The sequence below is a fragment of the Rhinoderma darwinii genome, chromosome 1 (assembly GCF_050947455.1).
Source record: "Rhinoderma darwinii isolate aRhiDar2 chromosome 1, aRhiDar2.hap1, whole genome shotgun sequence".
NCBI lineage: Eukaryota > Metazoa > Chordata > Amphibia > Anura > Rhinodermatidae > Rhinoderma > Rhinoderma darwinii.
In genome coordinates, this window is record NC_134687.1 from 607,871,588 (window position 1) to 607,887,358 (window position 15,771).

Here is a 15,771-nt window from a genome sequence, read left to right on the forward strand (position 1 = left end):
ATCTGCGGCCCGCGGGACACAGAGCCGCTAGTATCGGCTCTGCTCCGAGACTCTGGAATTCCCTGACATCGCTGTCCACATATGAACAGTGATGTCTGGGGCTTCCCCAGAGCCGGAGTCCCGGGCAGAGCGCTAGTACAGGCTCTGCTCCGGGACTCTGTGGAATTCCCTGACATCGCTGTCCATATATGGACAGTGTGTCAGGGTCTTCCCCAGAGCGGAGTCCCGGGCAGAGCGCTAGTATCGGCTCTGCTCCGGGACTCTGTGGAATTCCCTGACATCGCTGCCCACATATGAAAAGCAATGTCTGGGGCTTCCTCACAGCCGGAGTCCCGGGCAGAGCGCTAGTACAGGCTCTGCTCCGGGACTCTGTGGAATTCCCTGACATCGCTGCCCATATATGGACAGTGTGTCAGGGTCTTCCCCAGAGCGGAGTCCCGGGCAGAGCGCTAGTATCAGCTCTCCTCCAGGACTCTGGGGAAGCCTCTGACATCGCTGTCCATACATCGACAATGATGTCAGGGGCTTCCCCAGAGCAGGAGTCCCAGTGATGTCAGGAGCACAGCTGGAGTCCCAGGAAGAGCCTACTAGCGCTCTGCCCGGGACTCCATTTCTGGGGTTGCCCCTGACATCTGTCCATATATGGACAGTGATGTCAGGAGCAGAGCTGGAATCCCAGGCAGAGTGCCAGAAGCGGCTCTGCTCCGGGACTCCAGCTCTGGGCAAGCCCCTGACATCACTGTGGCAGCATCTGCGGAGGGCACTGTGGCAGCATCTACGGAGGGCACTGTGGCAGCATCTACGGAGGGCACTGTGGCAGCATCTACGGAGGGCACTGTGGCTGCATCTACGGAGGGCACTGTGGCTGCATCTACGGAGGGCACTGTGGCTGCATCTACGGAGGGCACTGTGGCTGCATCTACGGAGGGCACTGTGGCTGCATCTACAGAGGGCACTGTGGCTGCATCTACAGAGGGCACTGTGGCTGCATCTACAGAGGGCACTGTGGCTGCATCTACAAAGGGCACTGTGGCAGTATCTAGGGGGTGTTGCATTATCTACAGAGGGCACTGCGGCAGCATCCACAGAGGGCACTGCGGCAGCATCCACCGAGGGCACTGCGGCAGCATCCACCGAGGGCACTGCGGCAGCATCCACCGAGGGCACTGTGGCACTATCTAAAAAGGGGCTGCCCAATCTTGACATGTGTGTCTGCCAAACGCTGCCAACTGAGGCGCCGGACTGCATTTATCGACACTTAAACTGGAAAACTGGATTGTTGAAATAAGCACGTGGAGAAATCTCTCAAATTTTAAACCTAGCGGTATTATTATAGTAATGTAGTATTATTATTATAGTAATATAGTATTAGTATTATAGGAATGTAGTGTTATTATAGTAGTTCAAATAACTAATTGATTAACAATAATTTTGTATTGTATCAAATTTGAAAGTAATGCGGCCCGTCAACTTCCCATTTTTTCTATATGCGGCCCACTTACCCGGCCGAGTTTGAGACCCCTGCTGTATATCAATAATTATAATTGATAATAATCCATATAGTTTAAATGAAACTAAAGGCCCTCGATAGCACAGAAAGTATTAAACTGTGCATGGGCTGGGGGTTACAGTATATAGCGTGGTTCGCACAAACCCCGTAGGAATCCGCGCCAAAAAACTTCCGAAATCGCACCCATTGATTTCAGCGGGAGGCAGAGGCGTTTTTTCTCCCATGCAGCTTTTAGCCGCTCGTGGGAAAAGAATGTGGCATGTCCTTTCTTGCTGCGGTTCCCCCTCTGATCTTCCATTAAAATCAATGGGAGTCAGAAAAAATAGTGGAGCTCATTTCCGAGCGTTTTTTTGCAGCATTTCTTTGTCCGCAATTCTCAATGGCCACGGACGAAACACGCCGCGAAGACCGCTGCAAGAAAATGCAATTTTGATACAGATTTTTTCTGCCTGCAAAAAACTGTGTGAACCAGGCCTATTGGTAGCCAATTTTAAAGCGTAACTAAACGTTCGATCAACTATTTATTTTCTAGCAGCCTGTGTAATATAAATATATTTTGTAATATACTTTATTAATGCATTTGGGCTCCTTTTTGTGTTATATGGGTTTTAAATGGCCACTCTGACACTTTTTTACTACATTTTATTTCTTGTATTTCTCCTGTTGCTAGCAGAAATCCGTACACCATTTGACTATAGTGTGTGTGAGAGGCGCTCCAGTAGCAGAAGCGCAGGTCTAGCGCACCCTCCCTGTCCCCCCCGTCCACTGTGCTATAACCAGCAGTAGCAGAGCGCAGGGAGGAGAATGACAGCTCTGCTACTGTCCAGAATGTAGTGTGTGTGAGAGGTCGCTCCAGTAGCAGAAGCGCAGGTCTAGCGAGGGAGCCGCTACTGAAAACAACAACGGCAAAATTGCTATTTTTTTTTTACCCATCCCCCCAAAAAATTAATAAAGGCTAATGAATAAGTCCCATGTTTCCCAAAATGGTAGAAATGAAGTCCCACAAAAAAACAAGCCCTTATATGGCGACATTAACGGAAAAATAAAAAGTTACGGCTCTTGGAAAGTGGCGATGCAAAATAAAATTATTTTAGTTCAAAAGTGTTTTTATTCTGCAAAAGTAGTAAAACATAAATAAAAACATACATATTTGGTATTGCCATAATCGTACCGATCCATAGAATAAAGGTAGCAAGTTATTTATGCAGCACAGTAAACCGCGTAAGTGCAAAATGCATAGAACCATTGGCTAAATTGCCTTTTTTTTTTTTTTTATATCCCCCCCCCCAAAAAAAAAAGTTAATAAAAGTTAATAAAAAAATTCTATATGCCCCAAAACGGTGTCATTGTAAAATACAACTCATCCCGCAAAAAACAAGTCCTCATACAGCCATGTCCACGTGAAAATCAAAAACTTATAGCTCTTTGAATGTGACGATGGAAAAACCAAAAAAATTGCTTGGTCATTAGGGCCCAGAATGTGTGCGGGGGAAGTGGTTAAGGAGCTAATATAGTGATTTGTGGTTGTTGTTATTATTGTTGTCATGTTACCACTTATATAATATAATAATTCATTGTTTACATTGTTGGTTTAGAGCAGCTTCCTTTTCTACAATTTACGTTATTTCTGATTTTCTTCTAGTAAAGTGTTCTCGTTTTCACAGCGGTACTTTAATGCTTTAGATTAAATGAAAGTGGTTTCTGGAGACAGTTTGGAAGTGCTGTAGTTTTGCTACGGTTACAGTAAAGCAGACCCTAGATATGCATTTTCTTAACAATTCTGAGTAATTCATAGTAAGTGTGGCATCAAAAGGGCATTGACTGAGAAAAATGCTTATTTGATGGGCTGGAAGTGTGTTACCAGCTGTTGTAGGAATCAAGCACAGGAAACAAGCATCGGTCTCCTCCTGCTTGTTTCCATCTCTTGTTACAGTCAGGCTCAGGGTGGTCCTAATTGCAGTGCATGGAGGTTTCTGCTGCAGTAAACTGCCTCCCAGCCAGATGCAAAGAAGCCGAAACTCCACTACTTTTCCTACAATTGTTGTTTCACCTGCACTAGCATTGGAGGGCTTCGACAAATTGGATATCTCCTTAAAACATTAAAGCTTATCAGTAAGAAGAACAGACACCTTTAAAGGGAAGGTGTCACAATTTTTTTTTATATGTTTTTGATTTTAGTATGTTATTAAACTAAATGTTATTTATTTGTGTTTTTGTGTTTTACTTCTTTTTTCTGACTTTTACTTCTTTATGGTGGCTGCCATTTATTTTTTTTTGCATCTCTGTATGTGTCGATTTAATGACACATACAGAGATGGAATACGGCACATACATCCCCATAGTGAATGCGAACGGGAGCCGTTCCATTGACTATAGTGTACGCCGTCTGTGTGGGAACGGCGCATGTGCCGCTCCCACACAGTCCAAATGTAAGGTCTTCGGCAGTGCGACATCCGGCGCCATTTTCATGTAAGATGACTACTTCCGGTAGCGGCTTCCGTCCATATGTTCCGAAGCAAGGACTAGGAGCAGAGGGAGCGGCGGCGGCAGGAGCAGGTAAGTCATGTTTGTGTATGTTCGTGTTATAACCACTGTATCTAATCCTCCTACACTGTGCATTCGCTCAAAAATTGGCGGCACACCGTGTAGGAGGTTTGAACATTCAACCCCCACCTTTCTCCTGGCACTAGCCAGGAGAAAGGAGGGAGCATTGTTTGAGCACACTAGAGCGAATGTGTCTTCTCCAATTTTGCAGCATAAAGCAATGAGGTTGCTTTACCACATGCCAATGCTGCAATTTTTGGAATTGCTCCCTCTAGTGACCAGCACATGGATATGTTATAAATTTGAATCTAATTTATAATATTTCCTGACTTGTGAAAAAATTATATGTGTAATCATTTATATACTAACTGTTTAACAAAAAAAAACAACAATTTCTAGCGACACATTCCCTTTAACGTAAAGTGAATGTCCAGCCTTTACCATTATGTCGTTGTGTCCAACGTTCTATGCAGATTTATTTCTTAATATATCTTTAAAACAAATGGAGCTCTGTTTTTCTGATACAAAGCTCCAGATCACCAGCATACCCATAGGGTTGAATGATTAAATTAAGTCTGCCTGCTGCCACCACTAGGGGGGGCTTAATGTATATGGTGTGATGATTAAGCTCAATGTATGAGGTATGCACTAAGCTCCCTGCAGGCAGCCAGAAATTGTACCATTAACTCTTTGCTTATACAGTAGGTTTGCAGCTCTGTATCAGAAAAACAGAGCTCCAAATTCTTTTTAACTTATTTAAATAAAAGAACAACATGGCGTTCAACGTGTTAATTGAGATTGGAAAAAAAGGTCTACTTTTAATTTCTAAAAGTCGACTACGCTATTGTTTCTACTAAAAAATGGAAAGCATTTGCAACTAAAGCATTACCATTTAAATCAATGGTAATGCAACCGGAATCTTTGGTTTCCGTTTGGCTTTCCGTTTATGGGTTCCCCTGACACAAAGCTGCAACGGAACCCATGAACGGAAACCAACGCTGATGTGAATGGGGCCTTAACTTACATTTTCTTGTAACTGTAGATGCATTTGTGATGCATGCGAGCAAAATTTAAAGGTCATATCTTGCCGTTGCAGCTTTCCGTTCATGGGTTCCTCCGACGGAAAGCTGCAACGGAATCCATGAACGAAAACCAATGCTGATGTGAACACAGCGTAACTCTTTGGAATCACCTGGATTTCTGTATTGATTACTATTAAAATGTGGTCTGATTATTAAGTCACAATTATAGACAAACACAATCTAACTAAACTAATAGCACACAAACCGATGTACTGTCCATGTCTTTTATTGAGCACATTGAGTAAAGATGCAGGGAGAAAAAAATAAGTGAAGCTGTGTTCTCTGACTTCTCCAAGAGCTGATTGGCAAAATGTGTTTTAATTAAGGAGAATACCCAAGGCATAAGCAGGCCCGCGCTGCCCGGCATATCACATTTACCGGCTGGGCAGCATGGGCCCCCTCATGCCCAGTGGCGTCGCTAGCACCGGAGGGGGCTCCGGTGCTAGCAACAGCCACATTCAATTGTATCTGTGTCCTAAGGACCCAGATGCAATTGAATACTATAGGCTGCAGGCCACGTTAGGCCTGTAGCTTATAAGGCGCTGTGAAGACTCCCTGCGTAGGCTGGCGTGATGACGTCACTGCATCACGCTGGTCTATGCAGCGCTCCGTCTGTCGCGCGATCGGGGCAAGGTAAGTAGAATTGTTGTGTTTTTTTGTGGGGGGCCATGTGACAATATGCAGGGTGGCACTATATAAAAGGGGAGGAAGTGAAGCTGTGTGGCACTACCTGAAATGGGGGGGGGGTGGATATTGCTGTGTGGCACTATATACAAGGGGGAGAGAGCTGTGTGACACTATATACAAGGGGAGGGGGGAGATGTGTGACAATATACAGGGGGGAGGGAGCTGTGTGACACTATATACAAGGGGAGGGGGGAGATGTGTGACACCATATACATGGGTGGAGGGAGCTATGTGGCACTATATACAAGGGGAGGGGGCTGTGTGGCACTATAAACAAGGGGAGGCTGTGTGGCACTATATAGTAGGGGAGGGGGGAGATGTGTGACAAACGGGGGGATGGAGCGGTGTGACACTATATACAAGGGGAGGGGAGCTGTGTGTCACTATATACAAGGAGAGGAGGGAGCTGTGTAACACTATATACATGGGTGGAAGGAGCTATGTGGCACTATATAGAAGGGGAGGGGGGACTGTGTGGCACTATACAAGGGGAAGGGGGCTGTGTGTCACTATATACAAGGGGATGGGAGGCTGTGTGGCACTATATACAAGGGGAGGGGGCTGTGTTACACTATATACAAGGGGAGGGGGCTGTGTAGCACTGTATACAAGGGGAGGGGGCTGTGTAGCACTATATACAAGGGGAGGGGGCTGTGTGACAATATACGGGGGAGCTGTGTGTCACTACACAAAGGGGGACTGTGTGGCACTATATACAAGGGAGGACTGGGTGGCACTATCTACAAAGGGGAGGGCTGTGTGGCGCCATCTACAGGGGATACTGTGGCACTATATACAAGGCGGCACAAAGGGGGCATTATTACTGTGTGGCCACGGTTATTATTCCCATCTTGAGCACAGTGGATTACGAGATTGTTTAGAGGATGGGTTATAGGTGTGGAGGGTGCTGGAAAAGCGAGAAACCAACATGTCTGTGTGTGAAATTCTGCAGAGACAAGTCGTGGCTGGAATAAGTCGTCACCGTGGTCCGGGCCACATGGAGAAGAAAAGGGAAAGTGAATGACTCTGATCAGAGGAAACATCACCTGTTGGTCACTATATAGAAATGTGCTATAATCACTTATATGGTCAGATCTCCTGTGTATAACTGGCATCTACCACTATATGGTCACCATATGGTGGTAATATTGGTCTTTGTATAGTGTTTTTTATTCAGTAACAGTATGGGGGTATTATTCAGTAACATTATTTATGTTTGCTACGTGTGTTTTAAACTAGTAATAAAATTTGCAATATAGATTTGTATAGTTTTTATATACGTCCGGGCGTGGTTAGGTTATGGGGGGGGCCCAGGCTCATTCTGCAGTCTGTGTCTGACTCTGGCTACAGTGCATTGATTTAGACCTGGGTGTACATCAATCTCATGGTTAGACAAATCAAGAGCACAAAGGGCAACCCTGAAAGAGGTCAGAAAGAACCCAAGGGTATAAGCAAAACACCTACAGAAGAATCTACAAACTGTGAAAACCTCAGTTCATGTGTCCAAAAAAAAAAGCATTTTTGGCCCCTCTTAACTTTATCCGAGACAACCTGGATGTTCCACAATCCTTCTGGGAAAATGTTCTATGAACATATGAGACAAAAGTGGAACTTATTAGCACAAATGCACAATGCTATACAATATATGAAGCAAAAAGAACACTGCACACTAACAACAGAAACTCAACTGTGAAGCATGGTGGAGGGGGTATCTTGGTTTGGGGCTGTTTTTCTGCCTCAGAGCCCGGACACCTTGCGGAACTCACAGGTGTATGAAAACATTTTACAGGAAAATGGAAGGGCAACAGTCCATGACCTCAGGCTAATGAGACGTTGGGTGATGCAACAAGACAAAGCACCAAGTAAATCAACTAAAGAATAGTTCAATAAGAAGATTTATTTGTTGGAATGACCAAGTCAGAGTCCTGACCTTAACCCTATCCAGATGCTGTGGTATGACCTGAAGAGCACACAAGGCATCCTAGAAATTGTCCAAAAATTCCTTACAGGAAACATTTGGTGGAGGTGATTACTGATAAAGGGGGATCTACAGGTTATTCAATTCAGGGGTTCACTTATTTTTCCTCCCTGCGCGGTGGATGTTTACTCAATGTGATCAATAAAAGACATTGCATCTGCTTGTGTATTATGAGTTTAGTTACTTTGTGTTTGTTATCTAAGTGACAATTATAGACAATCAAACCACGTTTTATTAATAATCAATGCAGAAATCCAGGTAATTGCAGTAATTCACTTACTTTTTCTTGCAACTGTATAATGCTATACTACCAGAGTATGTATGAAGAGGAGTAAGAACAGTAGAGGTCAAACATAATGAATATAAAGCGAGATGGAAGGATTATGATTAAAACTGTAATTCCGTATACATATAAAGACAATGCTTTGAATACATGAGATATATTTGATAGACATACAAAAATACACAGTATCATTTAAGAGGTTATTCCAAGCATAAACAATTAGGATATGCCATCAAGTGGGGTTTGACTTCTGGGGCACCCACTGATCACTAGAATGGGCTCCCACGTTCCCCATTGTACATATTAGAGCTGAGAGGTCTACTGAGCTTACTTTAACCTATGGCAGATATAGTAACAACTGAGTAAGCTTGCTTGTTTGTTTCCGTAAAATCCTGTGGACCATACTGGAGAGTGCTTGCATGTGCATGACCAACTCACCAGTCCCCTTCTTTCTGGTATGTACAATGGAGAACATGCTAGGGATCAGTGGAGGTCCCAGTGCTCGGACATTAACGCCTCATGCACACGACTGAGTGTGCCGTCGGAGTCCCGTCAGTGTTCCGAGGAAAGATAGGACATGTTCTATCTCTCCTCGGATTGGAGACTCGGACAATTTTTCACGGACCCGATTCATCCGCTAAAGTGAATGGGTCCGTGATGACTATCGGATGGCACTCAGATGTGTGGCACAATGGTCGCGTGCATGAGGCATAATATTCGTCAGCGTGGTATCCGTTTCTTAAACTGATAGCACTCTGACACATTAATTTCAATGGGGCCATGCATACTTCCGTTGTTTTAACGGAACCGTGCGGACATTTAGTCAAAAATAGAACAGGTCCTACTCCTGTCCATTTTTGACGGAACAGTCTCGGCCTTTGCATTGCTTTGGTCCGTGAAACGGACTGCACACGGAAGCCATCCGTGTGCGGTCCGTGATTCATGGAACCATCATTAGCGGCCGTACAACGGCCGACGGAAGTGTGCATGCAGCCCAACTAATCAAACATTTATAGCATATGATTATGGTCAAAATTTATATTAAATTCCATTTTTTCAACGTTTCTCCTGAGCTCTGCACTCTAGCCCAGCTTTTTTGTTTTCTGAGCTGGCTATAATGGGCAGACTGCGGATTCTGAAACTCCAAGATGAGCTTTTGGCTGTAGCCCAGTCTTCCGATGCGATCTCCTTTCAGGGGGCCATAGTGTCCCTTTTTCCTGAACTACTCAGGCTGGTTCCCCAACTACGCTCAGCTGTCACGCCTCTACATGTCCTTTGTATTCCTTCTTACCTGCAAAATTGCGGACCGCAAAAACTCAGGACAATCATTTTACAGACCACAATTGCGAATTCACCAATACTGGTGAATTGTTGTGGATCCGTGAGTCCAGATAAAACACAGATGCACTTCAAGGATTGGGTAATGACATCTCCCGCTATCTCATAGGGACTCTCCTCTGCATAGATGACCCGATCTGGACCATAACTCGAGGGAATGAACGCACCAGTCTGGCTGTGTATTCTGGACCTTCCCCTTATAACAGTAGTCTGGCTGTGTAGTCTGGAGCGCCCCTGATAACAGCAGTCTGGCTGTGTAGTCTGGACCTCCCCCTATAACAGCAGTCTGGCTGTGTAGCCTGGACCTCCCCCTATAACAGCAGTCTTACTGTGTAGTCTGGAGCACCCCCTATAACAGCAGTCTGGCTGTGTAGTCTGGACCTCCCCCTATAACAGCAGTCTGGCTGTGTAGTCTGGAGCTCTGCCTATAACAGCAGTCTGGCTGTGTAGTCTGGAGCTCTGCCATTTAACAGCAGTCTGGCTGTGTAGTCTGGAGCTCTGCCATTTAACAGCAGTCTGGCTGTGTAGTCTGGAACTCCTCCTATAACAGCAGTCTGGCTGTGTAGCCTGGACCTCCCCCTATAACAGCAGTCTTACTGTGTAGTCTGGAGCACCCCCTATAACAGCAGTCTGGCTGTGTAGTCTGGACCTACCCCTATAACAGCAGTCTGGCTGTGTAGTCTGGAGCTCTGCCTATAACAGCAGTCTGGCTGTGTAGTCTGGAGCTCTGCCTATAACAGCAGTCTGGCTGTGTAGTCTGGAGCTCTGCCTATAACAGCAGTCTGGCTGTGTAGTCTGGAACTCCTCATATAACAGCATATCCAACCCTTGACTTTGGATGATGTGTTGCTATTGGTTATTTATATAATCATTTTCAAAATGTTAGGAGATTAGTAAGCAAGAGTGAGACATCAAATCTCACTTGGAGTGAATTGTTATAGAAAACCATCATCTGATATAACCGGTCAAAAAAAAGATTGAGTACTTTGAAGTTTTGTGACTGAAATGAGTCTACCTCTGGAGAATTGGAAAATTCAACACCCAATGGAACATGTTGAGTCTATTATGGAAGTGTCTTCCCAAAAGTCATGACTGGATTTCCAGCAGAAATTCTATCAATGTTGAGAAGGTATTCTGACAAGACTATAAACATTTGAGCAAATACAAAGAATTTTGTGGTCCACTGTTTTCACGTTCATGACATAGTCTTACTTTTTCTTTTGGAATCAGTTGCATTCTTAGCCTAATACTTAAGGTTCTTCAATAGAGCTCAATGCCAGGGATGCAGCAGTAGAGTAACAGAGACTTGTGATGTGTTTGTTGGCTGTTAAAGCCAATTTCATTGTTTCTTTGCAGTTCAGGTTGTGTTTCTCGAAAGTATGGTTCATCATAACTTACTGTATGTTGAGGTATGGACATATTTTCAACATGCATTATAGAGCTAAATGTGCATCAACCTTTGAAATGGTCTTTCAATCAGAACTGTCAAAAGTAGACCCACGATGAACGTCAATATGGAGTGTCCAATGAAGAGGTAAAACTGAAGGAAAAACAGGATAGATCCTTAGGTAAAAGTCGTTATTTACAGGCTTAGAAGCTGCTAGTAGGATATTATATTATTTAAAGGTCTTGTCTGAACAATCCCTACTCTTAATGAGGACCCACTGGCAAACAGCTGTTATCACCGGGGGACGCGGCGGGCGGCCACATGTTTCTTCTGCAATGGAGGCGGCAGGAAAAATGTGGCATTAAGATGGTGCCCAAAGTGGGTCACAACTTTGGGAAATAGAAGGGGGTGTTCAGCACAGGGCCGACTTCTATGACATTCATCTGCCCTAATAGGTCATATAGGCAGGGGTTGTCCTAATTCGAAAGCCCCTTTTAAAAGTTTATCTGAGTTATAATACGTAATAGGATGTTTCATGGGACACGGATTGGTGGATGTCCAGTCACTGATCCTTTAAGCTGTCTCACCACTGTGGCTAATAGAGGGGGATTTCAAACGGGGGACCCTTCTCTATAACATTCATTCATCCCCTTGCCCTAATTGAATACCCCATTTAAAGGGGCTTTTCTAGTTATTATATCTGAATGGGGCGGCAGTTTAGATCTTGGGCGTCCATGAGCATATGGCTGCATCTGCACATTCTCTCACCATTGAAATGAATGTTTTTGTTTTTTTAACCAAAGCCAAGACTAGATACAAAGGGAAAGAAAAGTATAGAGGATAGACTTATACGCTCTCCATTATATCCACTCGTGGCTGTGGCCTAATATAACTGCATCAAAAAGTGTAAATCAAGCCTAAATCTCTCACCCAGAGGTGTAACTTTAAGCTCCTGGGGCCCAAAACAATATCTTCAAAAGGGCCCCATCTACAATGTACTATTTATAATACTGGTGTCTTCTTGTGTGCTCTTATGTGGCAGGTGGGCCTTGGGGCTCCCTCAGGCTACAGGGCACCGGGCATGACTGCTATATCTGCACCACCTATAGTTACACCCCTGCTATTACGGATTTAAATTAACCAAATGAGCACATACCATGTTAATATCCTGATAATGAAAGAGCGTCTCCTGCAGGCCACAGTACAAGATTATTATTATAGGATGCGTCAAATAGCAAGCATAGCTTATCTTAGATATGAAGCTCCATGCACCACAAGACAGCATTGTGTTTAGGGGACCTGTGGAGAGAAAGTGGGTACATGATTTCAACATCCCCTTCTCAGATTCTTTCTCCTACCTCCTCTCTAGGACTTTCTCAGCTTTCCCATGTTGTGCCCATACTGCCCATCCAGACACTGTAGAGGGCTGTGAAAGTGATTAAAATATGTTTCATTGTTTCCATTCTAAGAAGTATGGCTATGTGACTCCATCTTGGATGAAGTCTCCAATTTGTATTTTAAAGAATCAATTTTAGTGAATAAGAAGTCATGTTGCTTTAAGACAAACATAAGACAAGTATATTAATGCTGATTTTGTTCCTCAACTAGCTATGTGTCTCTGAGTTTTTATCTAGAGTTTGATACGAACAAATGTGTGTTTGACCTTGGTGGGGGGTTGCAATTGTATGAAAAGACTATTCACAGCGCAGAAGGGGAGTGAGATAAGAGTTTGATACTTTTAGTGGGAGAGAACAAGGCAAAGGATGGTATTATATTCTGGCCTGGAAATTTGGATAGCAGGTGCAGAGATGATGTAAAGTTAGCCTGATGTAAGCATCTAATGAGAAATTATATTACATTTTAAATATATTGTATGTTTGTGATTGGCTCAATATGAAATATTCTCATTGTATGTTATTGGCTGAATCAGAGTTATTGTCATATTGTAAATGATTGGTTAACCTCAAGCCTACACCTTTTTTTAAAGATATTATTGTAATTGTTTGATCAATAAACGTCGGAGGAGTATTTTGAGCATACTTCTCTCCGATTTATCTATATAATCTATGATTAGGATCTGGATAAATTCCTGGAATGAGTGTCGATTGAAACACTCATTTAAATTTTCAGTCTAATATATTTTGGGCCATGATTGCGTCAACAAGGGCACACAACACAACCCAGCTACCTGCAATAATTCTCTAGACCTGTTGAGCGCCAGTGAAGGAAGTCTCGCTCACATTCTGACTTTCTTCATTACAAATTCATGCTGCGATCCTACATGTCCTCATCCATGCTAAACAAATAAACTTCACTACCTTTATCTCTTCTGTTTCAAATAGTCCAAAGCATGTATTTGAAACTCCCTTCTTGCTCCTGTAGTTGAAGCACCTGATACTAATCTTAGTGCCCACAAGTTTGTCCACGGAGATTGAAGACATACGTCAAGAGATACTATCAAAGTCTCCCCAAAGTGATATTCCACTATGCCCCTATGTTCCATCTCAACCCAACTCCGTTTAGACCCTGTAACAGAGGAAGAGGTCTCTGCACTTCTCTCCTCTGACCGCCTAACTACCTGTCCTCCTAATCTCATACCCTCACATCTTGTCTCTGCTGTGTCACCAGCTATCATTCCACACTTGACCAAACTTTTCAACCTTTCTCCACGTCTTTTTAGCATGCCCATCTACCAGTCTACTTGTGCTCTTTACTCAGCCAATAACCTACGACTCTTATCCTTCCTTATTACATCGTCTCACTCCCGTCTGCTGGACTTCTCCTGTGTTGCACCCATTCTGTGGGACTTGCTGCCCCGGACCATTAGACTTGCTCCTAACATTCCCAGTTTTAAGCGTGCCTTGGTAACGAATTTCTTTAAGAAAGCTTATGTCACATAACCATAATCCATCTCCATATCTCCACTCCATCCTATCCTCAACTAGCTATCTTTGTCGCATCACTCTACACCTTATATCTGTGATGGCTCGAATACTGGCTAGGTGCAGCAGCTTTGTTTATATTCCCTTTGCAAACACACGGGGCTTGTTCCATGGACAACAATAGCACCTTGCACTTATTGTGTCACTCCTCTCTACTGAAGAGTGTAAGCTTATATAGGCCTGGATCTCTCTCCTGTAGAGTACAATCTCTTATGGGCAGGCACCCCTCTCCTGTAGAGTGTAAGCTCTTATGGGCAGGGTCCTCTCTCCTGTAGATTGTAAGCTATTACGAGTTTGGACCTCTCTCCTGTAGAGTGTAAGCTCTTATGGGCAGGGATCTCTCTCCTGTAGAGTGTAAGCTCTTATGGGCAGGGATCTCTCTCCTGTAGAGTGTAAGCTCTTATGGGCAGGGACCTCTCTCCTGTAGAGTGTAAGCTCTTATGGGCAGGGACCTCTCTCCTGTAGAGTGTAAGCTCTTATGGGCAGGGACCTCTCTCCTGTAGAGTGTAAGCTCTTATGGGCAGGGACCTCTCTCCTGTAGAGTGTAAGCTCTTATGGGCAGGGACCGCTCTCCTGTAGAGTGTAAGCTCTTATGGGCAGGGACCGCTCTCCTGTAGAGTGTAAGCTCTTATGGACAGGAACCTCTCTCCTGTAGAGTGTAAGCTCTTATTGTCAGGAACCTGTCTCCTGTAGAGTGTAAGCTCTTATGGGCAGGAAACTCTCTCGTGTAGAGTGTAAGCTCTTATGGGCAGGGACCTCTCTCCTGTAGAGTGTAAGCTCTTATGGGCAGGGACCTCTCTCCTTGACTGTTTTAGGGAGGTGCCAGATCTTGGTAAAAATAATGAACATTTTTAAATTCACAAATTTTACCTCCATATCCTTCATGGCATAGAACAAGAATCAGCCCAAGAGCCACGGCCCATAGAGTGCGGTGAAGTCCTTGGTAAAGTGCAGCCATGATGGAGTAAGAACTAGGAGTGTCATCTAAAACAAAAGCCAGTGTTATGACCATGAGCATGATAACCAGGGCAGATGTCCATCCCAAGACAGCCTGTGCCTATAAAAAAAATCAAACAGGATAAGAAGACAAGAATGAGATGACCCAACATATTCCATAGTTCCTCCACACTGGGGTACCTTAGGCCCACCAGGGCAAATGATTCTGAGGGTTCAGACTTCTATACGATTATTTCCACTTTGAGGGCATAATAACCTCTGAAGTTATTATTGGACACATAGGTCCATGAAGAAGATTGGAGATTACATCTGATGGCAGGGGGTGGCAGCAGCAGGGCTGCCTGTGATCAGCATTTTTTTTCAGGGACCCTTTAAATAAAAATAATTTTTTCATAGCAGACAACCCCTTCCATACCATTTTTAAGACCTTTGTTTCGTGAATGAAAACATCCAAAGGCTAAAAACCCCTAATGACCTAATTTTTCCTTGATCTGCCCATAGATGCACAATTTGGCTGATATTACGAATAATAAGGTTTTGTGCCAATAATATGTGTACCCATGGACATGTAGTTACTATGAAAGTACTTCAGGGTACTTCAAGAAAAACTATTTTTTAAGACCGATCTTAGCTTCTTAAAAGATTGATGCTCTTGGAGGGTACTGATTCTCGTCGTAAATATACAACTTATAGGGAATCTTTAAGGCAATACTTCCTGAGAAAAAAGTATTCAAAGTATCTCTACCCCAGAAGGAAGAAAACTATCTCTCTAGTGCCCCCTGTAGTTCACTCCCTTAAATCATGACTTTGAGCCGTCAGCAAAAGCAGACACCCCCATCTATAGACAGAACGGTTTTAGGGTTGTTGTTCCTCATTAGTACAGAAAATGGATCTGGTTCCACCTTAAGATAGATGATCATTCAATTCACATTGTAAATCATAACTTGTCCTTTTTTCTGGCAGTAGACCATAATGCAAAATTTATTTTATTTTTATTAAAATGCAATTTGACAGTTATTCTGGAACTGGATATTGATGATGTCCCTATGATGCGCAGGACCAG

At 43.8% G+C, this 15,771-nt stretch overlaps 1 protein-coding gene and 1 long non-coding RNA gene across 2 annotated transcripts in view; one reads left to right on the forward strand and one right to left on the reverse strand.

Moving 5' to 3' along the window:
• The window catches only part of LOC142662874 (uncharacterized), a 137,406-nt gene that overhangs the window by 50,374 nt on the left and 71,261 nt on the right, over positions 1 to 15,771 (forward strand). The gene's annotated exons all lie outside the window — the stretch shown is intronic.
• LOC142662863 (O-acyltransferase like protein-like) overlaps positions 10,864 to 15,771 on the reverse strand; it is a 75,962-nt gene continuing 71,054 nt past the window's right edge. Inside the window, exons 13-15 of the mRNA XM_075841092.1 lie at positions 14,622 to 14,808; positions 11,966 to 12,108; positions 10,864 to 10,962 (exon numbers count right to left, since the gene is read on the reverse strand). Coding sequence (XP_075697207.1) covers positions 10,864 to 10,962; positions 11,966 to 12,108; positions 14,622 to 14,808 — 429 coding nt within the window. The remainder of the gene's footprint in view (positions 10,963 to 11,965; positions 12,109 to 14,621; positions 14,809 to 15,771) is intronic.